We start from the raw sequence: 19,619 nt of genomic DNA on the forward strand, positions 1-19,619 counted from the left end.
GGCCATGGTTGTGTCACGCTTGTAGAGGCTGTGCTGGTGCAGCTGACAGCAGATAGTTAAGTGATAGTATTAACACATCAGTGGATCTTCATGACATTATAAACATATGATAAGTTGCTAGTCAATGATCTGGTCAAAAGGCTGTGAAAGGCTTGAGGGTCACATTTGGGCCTGTGCCATTAAAGAGATGCCGCCTAGGGCTGGCGAGGCCAATTTACAAAAAACATTTGATTTGTTTTGCTTGTTTTTTTCTCCATATACTGTTTGATAAAGAAATCCTTTTGTCCTAAAAAAAAAAAAAAGATTGTTGTTGGGTATTCAGAGCACATACAGAGCCAGTAACCAAAAAGTATTTAAATCTGACTTAAAAATATTGTATATTGAATGGACAAGATGTTTGTCTTTAATATTAGATATGAAAAAGCAAATTTCCCTCATTTTCATTACCTATCCAGCTTAATAGTTTATAGTGTATATGTATAGTGTATCATAGTGGGCCTAAATTACATTACTATATGATTTTCCTCGTGGACACACCTTACATTGTGTTGTCAGTGCTGACAGTTTATATTCTTCAGCCCTAGACTGAAAGAAGCTCTCTATTTCCCAACAGATGTATATACCCAGACAAAAGATCACAGAAAAGGTTGTCTAATAACTGTCCCTATCCTGGCATCAAATTTGACCAATGCATTTCCCATTACAGCAGAAAATAGATTGCATTATGACAATTTCATTGACCATGTATGGCTAACCTCTAGGGCCCAGCCTGCCATCTTACCTGCCTGAGGACTGAGCTTATGTGTGTGCATGTGAGTGTGGCAGGGGGTGTGTGTGGGCTTTGTACATGTGTTTCATAACACAACATAGAGAAAGAAGGGTTCTGCTGCAAACTGTGCCACAGATCAATATATCAATGTCAGCAGTGAGTGTGTGTTCCTACTTAGAGACACAATTCTGTTTGATGCCATTACAGATTCACTATAAGCCCATAACAAGGTGTTTCATGACTATTGTGGAAGCAATGAAGTGAAAGATCTTCTGGTGTGTTTGACAGTTTGGTAAGTCAGAAATATTAAAGTTTAATGAATAAAAGACCAAAGCCATTTCTGCTAGTTCTCCGAAAAACACAATACCCACAAAAAAACCTGCACATCATCTGGAAAAGTCTTGATTTTTGAAAGGCAGCAGAGCACAGACAATGCCACAACAACAGCACTGCACCAAACATGGACACATTGTGCAAAGCACCTTGTGTGCACTCTGTAGTACCCCAGGTGTTCTGCCGTGTTGTGTGGCAGTTGTGAACAGAAAGATACAGGAGTAAATTAAAGTGCTCCAATTAGGTCAGGGACACAAGACTTTTGCCAGATCACTGTCTCATGCCTGTAAGGCCCCCCCGGGATATGTCCGATGGCCAGTCCTTCTATGACACCGGGGAGGAGGTACCAAAGAGTGCATTTGTTTGTCTTTTACATGGACACCCCATTTTTCTGGTAATATACTGCCCCCTGTATGAATTAAACAGATGGCTAGTTCTGACACCGACTCCTACCAATGTAAACATATGGGAAACATTAGGTGAACTGGAAAAATAAGAAAGTAGTGACTTAAAGAAAACAGTGGTGGGAGAGCAGAATATCTGTGTATTGCACTTTCCTCACCAATGAGAATTATATGTTTAAAAATCTTAAATGTCAGTGAATATATTTTTGTTAATTCAAAAGTCTCACTTTACAGGAAAAGTTAAACACCCTCTGTGCATGCATGAGCAAGCTGGAAGCCAGGGTCATGAGGTGCTTTGCATTTAATAAGAGCAGAGACAAAATAATTACTTACACCAAGGAAGTTGGAGAGAAGCTTCAGTATTTGGGTCGTGGAGTTGTAAACATCGCGCCAGTCGTAGGGCGGCATGCCGGGTGGACGATCCTCAGGGGGCCCATTGTACAGGAAGTTGGCCAGCAGCTCGGCCGTCCATCCTGTGCCATTGAGGCGCTGGTTGAGGACAGCAGCAAACACTGGGTTCACCAGCAAAGCCTAATTTTGAGGAGAAGATGGGTTTAATTATATTTACAATGGTTACAAGTGAGAGGTCTAGAATGAATGTGGCATGAATGTAATGGAATCTGAATGAGGACCAAGAGGTTTCAAAACCACACTGTTTTATTTTAGAAGAACAAGGATGGAGGTCAGCTTTGTTCTTTGGGGCCGATGACATTCATTTTTCTGCAGATTTAATTAGGAGCGCTCAGATAGATGGCACTGTTGTACTTCAGGCTCTGAGATACACATCAAGTATTCTCACAAGCAGGAAGTGCTCATGTATGTAGTACATGTAGTATGTATGTGCAATGCAAACAAATGTGCATGCACACACACAGGCACACACATTCATACCCACAGACAGTATATGTACATTTGCATGGTACAGACATTTCTGAAGCTCAGAGACTAAAAATTTATGCAAATTAAAACTCTGCCTAACAAATACACACATAAGAATACATTAGTCACACAAACAACATATACACATACATACAAAAGAGACACAAGTAAATACAGATTCCCTTCTCTCAATTCCTTTCACCAGCATGATAAGAAGAATGTATGCAATGTGTACTCATCTCAGGCCATAGATCAAGCTGCAATTGCCCTGATCAATTGCCCTGAGGATGAATTCTAAAAGGTGATATGCTGATCTGGGAGCAAATATAACCCTACCACAACCCTACATACGAACAAACATGAATAAGTATATGCATTTTTGTTGTGCAAAACAAATGGTTCTGAGCACCTCAAACAATAGCTCTTGCATAATAAGGTAATTTTACTCCCACCTGTTGGTTTAAATGTGTTGCCCTCTGTTTAGTAGCCACAGCCATTCCCCTCACTCCCACCCAGTATTTGCATAGTTTCCTGCTGCTGTGAAATTAAAACCCAAGTAATAATATGACACTGTTCCAGTAATGACAGTGTTACTACATAAACTAAAATTAAACATAACAGTGATAATTTACCTGTCATGTACACAGAGGAATATCAAAAGAGAACCATAACCCACTGAGATAATGAGCTATTTAAATCAGCCATTCAATACCATTTGTAGTTGTATAACAGCACCCTTTCCAACTTAATCTTCATGTTATTGTAGAGTCTAATTGGTCTGCACTCCAGTTCAATGTACTTGTATGTGCATGCTTCACATTTAGAACCATGTGGGAAAAGAAAGGGCACCGTACGTCAATCGAGATTTGGGCCTCTAAAGTGTGAAAATCTGAGTTGAGATTCAGATATATTCTGGCCAGTGTGCTCAGTGGCATTTCACTGTCAACACTTCTGATGATATTTTGCTTAACCCTAGGACAAAGTGTCAAATTAAGTAATCTCTGTGCTGCTTGTGACCTTTTAAAAAAATCAGTACAGCCACATTAAGGACATGACCCATCAAAAATGTATGCATTTTAAAACCTGTCAGTCATTTTCAAACTGTAGTAGCAGAGTCATATTGGCAAACTGACCGTGACTGTTAAACTGGCTCAGTATTTGAAATCTTTATCCAACTATGACTGAAAGTGGCTTAATGATCAGTGGCATTTGGGCCACAGAGTTACAGAAATGCCATTTAACCTTGTTGGTCATGTGTCAAATGAAACAGTTTGTCATGAGAGAGTCTTTCATTGAAGAAATGAAATGTATTTGCTGGCCTTTATTAAGAGAGGAAATCAGATTCCTGTGGAAAATTGCCTCTGAGTGCTCACTTTGATCTATATAATGTTTACATGGGTGACAGATTACATGATAATGCACCAGTCTTGACATTTGCTGAAGTGGGAACTGTAAATTTAACGTCAATGATATGAATGTTGTTTTCTACAAAGAATACAGGTCCTTTGTACTGCTCACTCTTATTACAGATACAAAACTTGCTCTTCTGTTGTATTTCTGACAAAGAAGCTGCTAGAGAATTCTGGGATATTTAGTATTTAACCATACTTGCTGTTACTGTGTTGACTATGGGTGTCGCCAAGTCAACCAGGACTGAAATCATGAGGATAACAACTTAAATGTGTAAACACCGTGTAAAGGCATTGGTAGTTATGTCAAACATATTTTCAACCAATTTCATTGCAAAGCCATTTCAGAGAACATTGTGCAGCACAGTATGTCCTTCTATTGAGCTCTGTACCCTAAATCTTCTATCTTCTATCAAATGTAGTTGTGGTGGTGATGGTAATTGGTCCATCAACGTAAAACGTGTCTGCGACCTTGAAGGACCTCTGAAGATGACAAACCTCCGAAGCCACCAGCTGCATAGCGAGAGGTGGAGTGAGAGAGAGCTGGGCTGGGAGAAAATGAAGACAAAGGAGGATTGCCGGCCCATTTGTGTAAAGGTTAGGGCTAGGGTAATGAATACCCTGGCTATATGGAGCTCCCAATGTCTGCTTCCCTCCAGCTGCCTATAAGCTCATTTGGAGTGACACTGGAGTAATGTCAGTGTCAAGGAAATACGGCAAGAGGCAAAGAGAGAGAGAAGAGGAGAGGAAGAGAGAGAGAGAGAGAGAGAGAGAGAGAGAGAGAGAGAGAGAGAGAGAGAGAGAAGTGGTGGCAAAGAGTCCATGTCCTCCACTTCTATAGATAATCCTGTTCTGCCAGGATGAAAATTATCCTGCACTTACCCATAATTACTTTCCTCCCTCGGTTTCCATATCTAACAGAGGGTGCAACAAATTGATATACACGACATGTATATTCTCACCTGCTTATATAGAAGGCTTTTTTTGGGGGGTTACTGATTTTCACTGAAAAAACACCTGAATTTTTAAAAGAAGCTGAGGGATTTTATGTCCTTCCGTAGTCAAAGGTTGACACAGTGAAGAAGGTTGTTTTACGACTGGGCCAGTGTAGAAAATTAAGTGAAGAGAAAAAGGTGCAAATGAGCTGCTGATCATGTGCCAGAGTTGTTCTATGTAATTTAAAAGAAAAAAAAAGAAAGAAAAAAATGACAATTATTCCTGGATTTTTTAAATAAAGACTTAACATGATGATTTTTGGGTGTCACCTTGAGGTTGCCAGGCAACTAGCTCTGCACCCAACCGGGAAAAATTCCAGCACATAAACCCTCATAAAACCACATAATGTTGTTTTTACACTTGCACTTTTTGCTCAGATAAAAGAAACAACTCACTAATTAACACGTTGTAGTTAATTAGCGAGCTTTAGAGGTGCTGCTAGGCAGATTTGTACCTTTGAGCAGAGCCGGGCTAGCAGTTTCTGCCTTTTTCCAGTTTTTATGCTTAGCTAATTGTCTCCTGGCTGTAGCTTCATATTTATCATGAAAGTGGTTTTGATCTAACTTAAGAAAGAAAGGCAAGAAAGCACATACAAGCATTTCCCAGAGTGTGTGACAGTACAGGTTAATTTGGCTAGTCGGAGACTAGTTGGAGACAAGCCAAATGAGGTCAACAGGTAAAATCTGACTGTTTCAAGTTTGAATAAGTGCATCGAGAAAAAAACCTACAGCGATTAATTTTTTATAGTGCATCTTAGTGTAAAGTCTTACCCGTATTGCATTCACTTGAGGGCTGTTTTGAAGGAAATTCCAGACACGTGGCCCAAGTTCATCCCACAAATCAGCCAGCTCTTTTAACATAGCTAAGGCGTTGAATGTGCTATTTGCCTGAAACAAAAAGCAAAATAATATTTAACAACACATTCATCTCACCTTTCCCTGACTGGAAGCATCCCCACTGAGCCTCTCCCATTTGCTCTGAGCCAATCCAGACATGAAAGTACTCCACATCTGCACATTTCAGCTAATCCCTAGAGGAACTCATCACATTGTAACACTGCCAGCTCCCATGGAGACGAATGTAAATGGGGTTATTTACCCCTGAACATTGACTTGTAAACAATCTGACTATGTCTGGTGTGAAGAGGACCTCCTGCGCCAACATCGGGCCTCTTGCTGTGAAGTCGGCAGATTTTGCTCGCGCTAATAATGTATTCTAAATGCAAAAATCCTCACCGCCTGCCTAGTGTTCGTTTTACTTATGCAGTTACCACAATGATGCTGATATCTTGAAGAAATGTCATGTCATGATATCACATTACATTTCATGAACAGGTCTCCTGACTAACTATTGTATTATTCTTCTTTTCTTCCCCAGACTCATTTTTTTTCATTTCCACCCTGAATGTTTTTTCACACTGATAATGTAAATGATCTGATCCATACAGGATAAATACATCAAGTATATACTCATGCTAGTTTATTAATTTAAAAAAAGTGTCTGTCGCTTTCTCCAAACATGCATTTTAAGCTGATATGAGCAAGATATTTAGCTACTTTTCAAGTGCATGACAAGTCCATATAAATATAGTTTTTTTTCTTTGTAGACTTACTTCGCTCACAATGAGGCGAGCAGCAGGTGTATCAGGTGTGTAGAGGACTTTGCCTTGCAATAACGGCTTGAAAGTGCTCCAAATGTTGCGCAGACCAGGTGTGCCCTCCAGGGTGTCGACAAAAGTCTGACAAAAAGCATCTATAGAAGAGAATAAGAGAGGGGAGAAGACAGGGGAAGTCAAGGCAAAGCCAAGAAAATAACTCCAATCTTCCAAATACTGTGTGCACACTGCAAGTATGAGACAGGAGGAAAGAGGAGTAGCCAGCTCTTCTCTGATTTTGAACTGTGCAAAAATCATAGAATTTGCAGCACCCAAGAAGCAAACATGATAAATATTGCACATGAGCTTGAAATTCATATGTGGCTATCATAACAACCCTCGCAATACTTTTTCTCAACTTTTTCTGAGTGAGCAAATATGAGCACAGTATGTGATTCATAAAACCATGGAGCATACATTTTGACCTTTTAATTTTTAAAAAGACATATGTTTTAATAATTTAGAGACCTTTAGATAGACAAATCACATTACTAATATACCATGTTAAATACACATAAACATGTTAAATACAAACTGTTCATAAATCAAAGTTCACATTATTGTACACAGCAGCTGATCGGGTTTACACCTTGGGGAGAGTACTGATGCAATCACTGCACTTCAGAGCAGACAACTACAACTAATTGTTCCTTCTTGAGGTGCTGATGCCATCATGAGAAGTAAGTGGAAGTAAGTGTTACAGTGTTTTGTCTTGTGCATTGACGTACTTCGAGCCAACAGGACCAGCAGCAGCTCCTACTGCTTCAGGGCAATATTTAGGAGTGGAAATGGTTATAACTACATCACGTTGGAAAGATATTTAATTACTGGTTTTATATGAGTCACGTGAGACGACTAAAATGCTGACAAGGATTCTGGAACAGACGCACAACATATCAACTTATTTTCTCCTTTGAGCATTACTCATAAAGAAAGCCTTTGTGAATGTTTAATGCTTGTTCTGCTTTTACAGCTGCACCTTTCTTTCTTTCTTTCTTTCGTTCTCCTGTTAAGTTATTTTTGTCCTCTGTGTGTTCTGGGTTTTTATTGTTTCCTCTCATTCCTCTTCCTAAATGTTCTTATTTCCTTTTAAAGCACTTTGGAACTTTGTTGGGAAAAGAGCTACCTAAATAAAGTTTAATGTCATTATTTATTGTTGGGTGTCACTCCCTAATAAAGAGGAGAAGGGTTTTTTGGAGACGCTGGGGTGCTAATAATTGCAACAACAACAAGTTTTTTATAACATTGCTGATACTCAGACACACAAACTTCCAAAATGAACCAAGGGAAAAAAAGGGCTTTGTGATAGGTCTTTGGTTGCATCTTAGCCCTTAGAAATCACTGGTCATCTGTGCAGTCAATAATTCTTTTACCATCAATACTAAACCATATTATATTATTATTATTTTCCTAAAGTTGTTCTTGATAAGAAAGCTTACTGTCTAATTTGATCGGTTCATACACGCCGTTGCTGCTTCCTCTGACATCTGCAAGACTTTTCCTGGGAACGTACTTCCTGGATTTATCAAATGAAAAGCTTTCCAAAGTCGACATTGGGTTAGTTAAAGTGGATGTGTTTAGAAAAAGTTGGGACTACTTAAAAAAACATACACACAGGTAGAGGAAAACACAAACTGAGCTCAGAGCTCAGGCTTGAGTAATAAGGAAAAGCCTCTATGGAGCAGAGGAAAAAAGTCAATACGCTCAGCAGCAGAACAATCATTACTACTTTAACTTATCTGTCACCATGAATACTGCCAGGTTGGTAGAGTGCTGAATAGGTTACATTGGGGCCTGCACTGCAAGGAATGGAACCTGGAGCAGGTAGAAAGCTTGTGCTTGGATTGTGCCTGCCGAGTTCCAACTGAAAATGTGTGATTCTTGTAGTGTGGTACTTCATCAGACAATTGATCAATGCGGTGTGTCGTCTGCCAGTCAATATGGCCTTTTTATCCAGACACCTGTCATTACATCAGTGCCTTTTCAAGTCCTTTTTCATTTTTCGCCTGTCAAGACCGCAACAAGACCTCAATCTCCCTCTCCTTCTCATCTCACCAGGCCAACCATTTCCCCCATCAGGGAGATTTTAGCGGCCATTTTCAGTGCAATTAAATGTTAGCCTTTCTGCCTGCTGGCCATCTTTCCCAGGTGCTCCAGGGAAGTCTGTGTGCAGAGAGCTAATGGCCACCCCTTAGTACGAGTCTGGCCAGCTGTTCCCTCCACAGACTGCACAGATGCGACTTCCTGCAATCATAACACTTGAAAGACAGGAAATGTGTGTGTGACGCACAGCTCAGTAGCTATCTGCTCAGTGGACTGAAAGCTGTCTTTATGGAAAGACTTTTTGATATTTAAGAAAAAAGTAGACTTTATTATTAAATTATTAAATAAATATATAGAAAGATTTTCATATTACTAAGGTTGGTCTCAGAAATATTGCCCTGGATTTCAGATGGAGTAAGATTCTGAAATTGACTGATCTAGCACCTGTGGGAAGCGCTGAGGTTGTTTTTAGAGCATATAACCTGTTAGAACCTGTTGCAGCCAGTGTACCAATAAGGAGAAATAAAGTTTCTCTCTCTCTCTCTGCCACAGCAACTCTAAACCTGACTTTGGAAAAGAAATTCAACAATTCAGCCCCTGTATCATCATGTACTCAAGCAGAATGTCCTGTGCACTCTTTTTGCCAAGAGAACATACACAGTACAGCGAAATCCACGTCCCTATACACACATATACACACATATATGTGTGTAATTTGAAGCCCTCTACATCTCTGGACAAGTCCTCTGTGTATACAATGTGCTTCAGTGTTTCATAATGTTATGATTATGTAAGCAATTATGAGAATAGACAGCAGTGCATATGGACCTTGACCAACATGCTCAGACCATTAACAAGAAACAGAAGAATTCAACTCACCAATGAAGCATGGATATAGATGGCAGTGTTAAATGCATAGCACCCTATTATCAGGTATCTTTACTCATGGGAGAGATATATCTGCTTTTTGATACTTTATGTGCTAAAGACATAATCAGATTATAGATGTTACACGTTCTCCAGAGCTGTGCAGCTCTTTTTGACAACAGATCTTTACTTTATTACAAAACGGTGGCATGGAAGAACAAGAGAATCTGTTCTTTACACCAGGTTTAGCCACAGTCAAATAATTGCTTGGAGCCTCAAGTCAGCCCCTCAACTTACCTGGCAAATTTAATCAATTTGAGCTGCACCCTGGAGATGGGCTCAATTCAGCACTACAGTGAGACAGCGGCGTCGACACACTACGAATGCCAGTGCTACACACCGTCTCGCACATGCAATCACGTGTGCAGACATGCATGTGTGGACACACACACACACAGAGGAAAGGATATTACTCTGAGTTCGCATTACTCATATTTCAGGCATTTCACGTAATGCCCGATATGAGGCAGACAGGCATGTACACACTGAGACAGACATATGTACATACAGCACACATGTACAGTGAATATGACATGCCAGTTTAAAGGGAACCACCCCATGAATCAAGAAGCACTTATTTCTTACAAGCAGTACAAATCAAGTGCTGCCTTGCAGCATTCCAACAGAAAGTCAAATAAGCTTGAATAAATGTCACTGAAGTCACTCTCTCACAAGAGACAGAATGAAGCAGCTTTGACATTCAGTATTATAAGACAGGCCTCTCTTCCTCCCATCAACCGCTATGACGGACACGTATTATGGTTTCACTGGCTCCAGTAAATATTAAAGGGATGTGCTTACAACTAGAAATAACGGGTCCCAATTACTCACTATTCAAAGAGACACCCATGGGCAAATACTCTGAGGATGACAGTACACGCCTTGAGATAATTAGGAAATGGTATGAGCAGTGTCAGAGAAAATCACACCAGTAAAAACAAGACAATGAAAGAGACAAGGTTATTTTGACAGATCAGCAGAAGGTGCATCAATTTGAGAGGTTTGTTGTTGGTACAAAATAGTCACATGAAAACACTGAGCTGCAATTACAGCTAAAATTTCATTTTGAAAATCAAAAAAAGTCAAGTCAGATGACCACTTAAACAGACACAGCTCTCATGCTTCAATTGTTTTTTCTTTAAACAGTCGACTTACTTCTGTTTGCAGAACAAAAAGGAAGCCAGACCATTCAAATACCCCATATTTACAATTTAAATGGTAAAAAAAATTCTTGTATAAGAGGCTCAAAATACATTTGCTAAATAAAATTTCATCACCAAATGTATAATTGTAAGTACATGGCATTGCCGAAGCATGTAATCACTTCTTATTCATGCTTATCTACTGGGCAAATTTTGAAAATGGCATCAACTTGACTGTTTACTGTCAAAGAATAATAGTCACCACCCCAGATATTCTGTATAATGACTCAGAAATTTCTCTTTGCTGTCAACAATTAATTAGGAAGGGAACATTACTACTCAGCATTGGCCTTTATTGTAGCTGTTTCACTATTCCTTTGAGTGTACTTTTACATTTACAAAGGGGTTGTAATTGGCCATTATGCAGACACACTGCATATTCCAGATTCATTTAAATGTACATCGACCAACACAATGAAATGCCACGGCAAATCCAAAACAGCCATTAGCATGCTAACAGAGATGTTAGTGCTTATTTTGCATGGATGATACAATGTTTTTGCTAATTTGTGCTGGCACTAGCATGCAATTCCACTTTACAGTATAACTTTATTCCCAGGGAATAGAAGCGTCTTATTAAAATCTAATTTTGTGCAGTTTTCTCCAAAGAAAAGGCATTTAATGAAATGGGAATGCATGGTCTCTAATGAGCATGAGGCTGCACTGAAGAATTAATTCTCAAGGTTTTTATGGAGCAAACATATTCAATGATTTTCAGAGCTTCCCCCACCACCATCTTTAATTATTGTGTTACTTTTTTATTGCATGTAGGGTTTTTGAAAAAAAAAATCTCTATATCTATTATGTGTAATAGTAGGCTACAGGATCAACATGTATTTTAGAATACTTCCATAACTATATTATAAATACGGTATGGTACGTAGTATGGAAACTGCAGACAGTATACAACAAAACTGAGTACACCACTGTGCAATAATCACCAAACTGTGTTACATAATTGCATTATTTTAAGTTGAAGCGCAGGGTATTTGGTATTATGTATAACTAAAAACGAACAGGTTACATTGACTACACTGAAAATAAAGGCTCCAAAGTTCAACCTCGATGCAACAAAAGTGATTGAACCTGTGACTTTCAATTAAGCCAAACTGCATGAGCAAGATTATAAAACAACCTGTGAACACCACAACTTCCTCGGTTTTAGCCTGGGTTGGGCCTAACATAGGAAAGTCATAAGATTCCACATCATGGAACTTCACGCAGATAGGAGAGGTTACAGGATCGCAGCAGGCTACTGATACTACATAAGCTGAAGCATAGTTGTAGCAATAGTAAGGAGGTATGGGAGGAGCTATATGACCAATAACAGAAGGCACAGTGGGCAACCTCCGGAAAAAAAAAAAACACACACACACCACTATTTACACAAGCTTACACTGAAAAACTGATGTGACTGACCACACAGTGCAAAGGACAGTGCATGAAGTCAACCTCTACAGATGGTGCCCAAGAAGAAAACTATTGCTCATAAAACTGCAAGATAACACTTTTGCCAAAGAACATGAAAAGAGGCTGATGAATGTTGGCAGCACATTCTTTGGTCAGATGAAACCAAAATAAATTTGTTTTGATCAGATGGGGTCCAGCATTTTTGGCATAGACCTGACCATGACAACCACAGTGACTGCATCATGCCAACTGTTAAACATGGAGGTGGGAGTTTACTGATAAAAGCCTGCATGAGAGCAAAAAGTGGAGGGAATATAAGTTTGTATACCTAAATACTGACTGAAGAGATAAGTCCCACTTTCAACATGACAATGACATCAAACACACCACAAAAAAACACACACAAGTTTTTAAAGAAGAATAAAGCAAAAACTATGACATGGCTAAGTATGTCCCCCTGACTCGAGACCAATAAAACATCTTTGGACTATGTCAAAGCACAGGGTAGAGCAACAAAACCCCTCCAGCACAGAATAGATGAAAAGAATCATCTGTGAAGAATGGCAGAACATCTCTCCACAGATTCGTGTAACACTGGTATCATCCATGCCCAGGAGGAGCAAATTTGTCATCAAAAATAAAAGTGGACAAACAAAAGAGGCCTATTTTTAAAAAATTAAATAAAATAGCAAAAAACAATGGAATCTTACTAGTAAAGGATGTACTGACTTTTATTGCAGCTGGTTCTTTAATATGGACCTTTCATTATAGTTTATTTAGTCAGATATTTACATTTTTCAAATTAATGGGCTTCACTCTTCTTTTAATTGTCATATTGTCATATAGAGCAGGGGCGTACTAATTTGCTATATACTTTACACAGAGTTCTATGTCTGTACGCTTGGTCTATTAGGGTTCAATTTTTTCTGTACCGATTTCAGTCAAGAGAATGAAAAAAACATTATTTGTTCAAAAAATAAACCATTAGTTTTTATCAACATACTACATCTGCAAAGCAGCACCAGAAAACTTTAGCTTCAGTTTTATGCAGTTAAAACAAGCTTATTTCCATGGGGGGTGGAAGTTACCATCCCTTAAATCACTGAAAATAGAATCAGGTGCACTTAAACAGGTGCAAATGATGAAAAGTTTGTGAGTCTCACAGGATCTACTCATACATCAAGATCAGACGCACGGTCAGGTCGGGTCTTGTTTTAAACATTCAGGTGTGTGATTTTTTTTTTTTTTACCTGTGGGCATTTCCAGAACCACAGAGGTCAACAAATTCAGCACATGAACTAACTTTCTAATGTTCTCGAAAATTGGGAGTAACATCATCTGGAGCATGTCTCGCCACAATTACTTTTCAAGTACATGTCACAGACTGGACAAACCTGACCTGCATGGCTGCTCAGACAACATCTGGGTCAAGGAAAACACTCCAAGAAAACGATACCTTTAGTCATTTGTGAAGTATTTCACAATATTTTGACTGTACCTTGTACCACAAGTTTACACAACAAGAAACATGGTGAACCACTCAACTGCTACAGAACTGAGTCACACAAATTACAAGCATCTTTTCAGTATGTACTGAGTGCCTGTTTTCCTTTGATACAAAGTCCTCCACCACTGCATATTTTTATGCATCAAAAATACGCATTAATGCAGTAATGCCAGGAAAGCAGAGTTTGTGTTGGGTTAGATCAAAGGGCATTTCATATCAGTACTCGACTCTGTCATGCACAAATGCTTGTAGAGTATATCTTTCCTCTTTAATAAATTAAATTCTTGCAGCCATAAGAGCATTCATTCACCTACAACCCTATTTAATGTGGGAGGTGTAGTCCAGATTTTCCAAGCACTGTGAATATACTGCAGTTCCCCTCCAGTGTGGCTACCTGGAATAAATCTGTCATAACTAGCACCAGGCTGCGGCAAAGCAAGCACCTCTGGTTGGCTACAGCTGTGGAGGCTGTTTGGCACCATGTTATCATGCTCATGCACTGCATACCATCAGGAGTATGGGAGACAATTACATCCTGGCAATGCACTGGAAGTAGACAGCTCCAGGATATTTTGAAGGCATCACTGAACCCCTTCCCATAAATCTTTACTGTTCTTTTCTTTTCTTTCTGTGTTCTACTATATTGACCAGATGTTTTTCTTCTTCTTGTTTTATTATTTGCTACCAAAATCTCCACAAATTTCTGTGATTCTCACTGTGAAATTGAAATAATCTGTTGCTTTACTCCTGGTATGGGCAGTAATGGAAAGGAAAAATCTAACAAACTGCACTGGGAAAGCTGTAGGGACCAGAAAGAACCAGAAAGTTAAGAGTGTGTATCAAAACTACACTCATACTGGGGATAGTAACTTTCTTTTGAAACAGATGTCATACCTCATAGCAGTTTGAACGGCTGCTCATTTTAACCACTGGAAGGCAAACTGAGCCAGGTTCACTGAAATCAATATAGCACTGGAGAATCTGAGTACAAATGCTGACAATATGGGTGGCATGATTGCATTCCTTTCTAAACAGCACAAAACAGCACTTTAGAACTCCAAAAAGTGTTTTAGTGACTCCATCTGTCCTCTGTGGGAAACTTAGACTGCCATATGTTCAAATTTAGGATGTCATATATTTGGGCCTCGTGACTCTGCACCACTCAAACAACAGCATCAGTTTCCATTTGGGATCAGTTGCTCTTGACTTTCCTCTCCATTAAGAAAACATCATTATGTCAGGGTGGGGGCAGTGTACAGCTCTTTAATGGATCGAGAAGAGGAGGATCTGATTGGCTGCAATTGATGCCAGCCCCTGACACAGTCATCGATAATGTATTCCTAATCAAACCCAGTTTCTAACTGTGGAGCAGGTGCCAACTGTGCCACAGGTGCCTGTTCCTGGATGAGCACAAGTAGACACATCCTGTGCATCCTGCACAGTTGACTGCACTGTGCATCACAGACCACTTATTCATGAAAATAGGGATCACTGGTTTTTGCCTCTGCTGCATGCATATTTTTATAACAGGAAATGCAGAGATATGCTTTGAATTTGTCTGTGCAGGAGCACATTTACTAATCATTTATTGTTCAGTGTGCTTGCTCTAATATGATTACTTTCTATATGTTTTTATGTCCATTAACAACACCCCTAACCCATAAAGTCTCACTGGACCAATGTTGCCCATGCAGGACTGATATTTTTCTGCTGCACAATCACGACTACAGTAACTCCACAGTTTTCTCCATAAAGTTGTGAAATTGTGGCACCATAATTCTGGCATGACAAAGAGGAGAAAAACATGATTTGATTAGTCATGAATCATGTCATCCTCTGTCACTAACAAAAACTCATTTGCCTTGTCTGTGCCATGTCTCAAGTACTGTGTGACAGCTTTGCTTTAAAAACGAATTTGCAGCAGCACTTACCGGAACTGTTGCCCATAATGGAGATTGACTTGTTGTTAGCCATCTGTCTAGGTGAGCGTAAACTGAGGGTCATATTGGTGGAATTGAAGTCAGGCTGCTTTCCACACAGTAGCATATTGATACTGCCAATCATGTCCTCTTGGAAATCCAGTGAACTAGCAGCCTTAAAGATCATGGAGCTCTGCAACCTGGCCATCTGGGTACAAGAAAGTAAAAAAGTCAAGAATTTGGAAAATAGCTTTTTAAACATATAGAAAATAAATATGGATTTCAATGTTCATGATACAGCAGTAATACTAACCTCTTCAATCACTGGTATTGCATTTCGAGTGGTTTTCTCCATCAGCGTCACAGCGTCTGCTCCGTTCAGATCCAAAGGAGAAGACTGCTAAAGGACAGTATGAACAGTTGGTTTACAGAACAACACAGTAGAAACAACATATTTGGTTATAACTTGACAAGGTAATAATCCAATGTATAAATTATAAAAAAATAAATTCAATTAAATTATAAATTATGCCAGCAGGAATGTCAAAGTCTTGACAAAAATAAAATATGATGCTATGTATGGCCAGTTGTTGTTACAGCTGTTATGTCTTCATTCATTTATGCTTGTGGAGTCTATGAGATTTTATTGTGTATCTGAACCTGTAAACTTGTATGATAATTACATCATCCCTGCCATTGGTTAATGGCAGTTTCAGTGACATTATAAAGGTACACATTTCAACCACTGTCGAGCAGAAAGTGTCAAGTACAGGCTGTATTAGAAAAACCTGTCTAGTCTGGCAGCATATAAAATTACAATAGCTTTGAAGTGTATTCAAGACAAAGGTCCAGGAAGACTAGAAGTGGAGGGATCAGAAGGTTGAGAGAGGTATAGTTGTTATTTTTTAAAATAAAACTCAAAAAAGAAGCTCATCCAAGCACAGTTTGGCCAATAGCCTGGCTACTGATTGAGTCTCAGGTACATTCATTTAGGATCACTTGTGTGCTGTGCAGACATCAAGAAGAGACTTAGTGAGAAAGCACAGGAATTGCACTCAGACAATTCTGAGCAAAACAACTGAAAATCACCTGTGAACGATCAATGGAAGGAGAGGTTTCAGCGTTGTTACTCTGTCACATTGAAGACAGGCAAAGTGAGCCATAGCACAAATCCTATTTCTTAAACTCCTTTGTTAAACTCATTTTCTACTGCACTACTTCTACTTCTACTTTGTTTTTGAAGGCTCCAGTGGTTGGTGCTAAGGTGATATATTCAAATGCTTTTTGTTTACCAGCTTTACCATGTGTGTTGTGATCTGAAATGATTTTCAGGAAACCCAAACACAAAGTTGTGAAACCAATGTCTAAATCATCTTCTGCCACTCACTACTTCAGTGATAAACCCAGACTTCTTTCCCTGTCCTGTTTCTTTATGTTGTTGTTGTTATCACAGTCATTCAGCAATGTCGAGCTTTAAGTGTGAAGCCTTATGTTCTTTTCCATCCATTTGCTTGAGGCGCTGAGGAGCTTTTCCACCATATCTTGTCTGGGCTTTCTTTTATTTCTGTGTCTGAAAATGCCTGTGGGCTTAAATTGTTCAAATGCTCTCTCCTATGAACTTCCTGCCTTATCACTTATTTATTGGATTTGCTGTCCCATATATTTTTTTCTCAAAGATAAACTTAAAGAAAAGTGCAGGCTTTCATCATCCCAAAGGGAACTGAGAGATTTGAAAGAATTCAAGAAAACATTGGTTATAATAAATAATTCCCACCTGATTGCGTGCATTCTAGTAAAATCACTGGAAGACACAGAGGCGCACATGACTGTGATGATTCTGAAAGCTTAGACCCTATGGGACCGAAAATGATTTCTCACTTAAAATGCGAGAAGTAAAACCACATAAAGATAATTGTGTGGTAATAACACATTATAAGTGCTGAGGTCTTCGTGGTAGATTCGGCCATGAAGTGGGTGCACTATAAAGTTTTGACTTTAAAAGATATTTCTTCATCTCTCTAAGTCACAGAGCCAGACAAGCATAACATTTAACTTTTAAATTGGTTACTCAATTGGCTGGCACAGAAAATCATTGTCTTTGCATTCAATTTAGTGCAAGCCATGCGAGAATTATAGTTAGAACAGACCATTTGGCTGCAATATTTTTATACTGTATTAAGCTGTGTGTGTTTCATCTTACAGTATGTAATTGATAGAATATCCATGCTGAAAATTACCTTGTGCAGCCATGTTTACCTTTTCTGATTTATCTCCCAGTTTGCAGTGATACCTATCATAATTTTCACACAGAAATTATGATCACAAAGTGATGAGAATTGTTAAATACATAAATTAACAACAAATCCTCATTTTACTAGTAGAACACTAGTAAGTAACCCAATTGCAACTAGGTTTACTTTGAAACATATTTGTTGTTGCAGTTTGGTTGAATATAACTATAATTTCTAGGAGACAAGGCTGCTTAAAAGGGTTTGCTCAGCAGTTCAGAACCATATTTGTACCAACAACCCTACACGAACAGGCCTACTCGGTAGTTTAGAAACCAAATTGAATCAGCAAACAGCGAATAACAGTGTAAAGGTATATAAGGTTGTGCAAAACAGAGATGGCGCTAACATATCATGTCAGTTCCAATGACCACACGGGCAGTTAACCAGCTGGAGGGCCCATGTTATTAGTTGTTTCTCAGTGCCATCTGTGACTTCAGAGCCATGCTCATTTCTCTTTGACTCCATACGTTACTCTGAGCTCAAATTCGAATCGCTGTGGAAAGTATGGAGGGCTGAGGTTACAGGATCACTTACTGCTGTCACTTTTAACAATCTGGCCATTTGCCCTCACCACATCTGGACCCACGAGAGAGAGAGAGCGACTGCTAGCACCACATTTAAACCAAATCTAAACCAACTCTTCTGTGTTGTGTGAGATGAACAGAGCACTGAGCTGTGTAGCAGTTGATATAACATGACCAGAAAGTCCAGTGTGAATATTAGAATGCATTCAAAATGTGGTTTGACTTTAAAACGCCCGACAGATGGTTCAAATGCATCCTCCCAAGTTATTCCTCAGTTGCACCAGTGGTGGCTGAAACATCACAAGAGTTTCAAATTTACATTTTTAATATCACCTCCATTAGCCCAGACAGCGTAATTTGTAAGGATGCTAGATGTGGGTGACCTTGCTGAGCACAAATTAGGGCTTTTCAAATGTGGACATGAAGGCTGGTGTTACTACTGCAGTGTCCCCATCAGGCCACTTATTGTAAACACAGCTTCCAAATGCATTATGTGTCTGAGTTACTGTTTAAAATTCCCTCAGATATCATCAAACTCAAATTAGACAAGTTGTGGGATTTGTCTGTTGTGCGGGGAGCAGTGTAAAAAGCTCACCTCAGAAAGTACTTTCCTCACATCCAGGTTTTGCAGGAGTACTTGCTGGGTGTTAATCAGCTGCTGTGGAGTGAGGGAGCAGCTGACATTTTGAAAAGCCTCCTTCTCAGCCTGGCTGCTAAATTGGACGTACTCATCCAGATCTGTCCCCTCACACAGGATCCTCCTCAGGCTGCCGGGCCTGGGAATGCCCGTCATCTGAAAAATAAAGCCCAACTTTGGTAGGAGTTGACAAACAAGCAAAGGGTGCATCTGACCATATTTTATTTATTCATGCATTGTGTTCTTTGGGATGTTGCGGAAGCACAGTGTATGCTAAATCACATTTCAAGAGCAGATGTAGAGCATTGTTTTATTTTTACTAGGCTTTTTTTTTATATACACACATCATTTGGATAACAACAATATAGGATACATGGACAGAGGACAGATAATTGCTTGTGAACTGCACTGGGAACTTTTACTTTCTGGGCACAAAGGACAGTTTGCACCAGAGCCCCCTGCAACCATCAGAGTGCTGCATACTCAGTAGGGATCTTTTAACCAGTGCACAGTGTATTTAAACATCCTTGTCAATGTCAGTAAAACATAATTACCTTCTTGCAGATCCTCTGACATTACTTGGTACATACCAGCGTATCAATTGGGGAACATTTAGAGACAAGACACTTGTTACTCTTATTGCTGTTGCAAGTTCATTTCATTCCAAATTACCTTCTGAAGGCAGCATCAAATTGCTTTTTTGTCAAGCAAATAC

General features: G+C 39.3%; 1 protein-coding gene across 1 annotated transcript in view; it reads right to left on the minus strand.

The window, feature by feature from the left end:
- Positions 1 to 19,619, minus strand: part of LOC121176942 (phospholipid-transporting ATPase ABCA1-like) — a 128,031-nt gene that overhangs the window by 96,291 nt on the left and 12,121 nt on the right. The window contains exons 7-12 of the mRNA XM_041031085.1: positions 18,863 to 19,060; positions 15,766 to 15,852; positions 15,465 to 15,660; positions 6,403 to 6,542; positions 5,561 to 5,677; positions 1,840 to 2,037 (exon numbers count right to left, since the gene is read on the minus strand). Of these exons, the coding sequence (XP_040887019.1) occupies positions 1,840 to 2,037; positions 5,561 to 5,677; positions 6,403 to 6,542; positions 15,465 to 15,660; positions 15,766 to 15,852; positions 18,863 to 19,060 (936 nt within the window). The remainder of the gene's footprint in view (positions 1 to 1,839; positions 2,038 to 5,560; positions 5,678 to 6,402; positions 6,543 to 15,464; positions 15,661 to 15,765; positions 15,853 to 18,862; positions 19,061 to 19,619) is intronic.

This window comes from Toxotes jaculatrix, chromosome 23, assembly GCF_017976425.1.
Source record: "Toxotes jaculatrix isolate fToxJac2 chromosome 23, fToxJac2.pri, whole genome shotgun sequence".
NCBI lineage: Eukaryota > Metazoa > Chordata > Actinopteri > Toxotidae > Toxotes > Toxotes jaculatrix.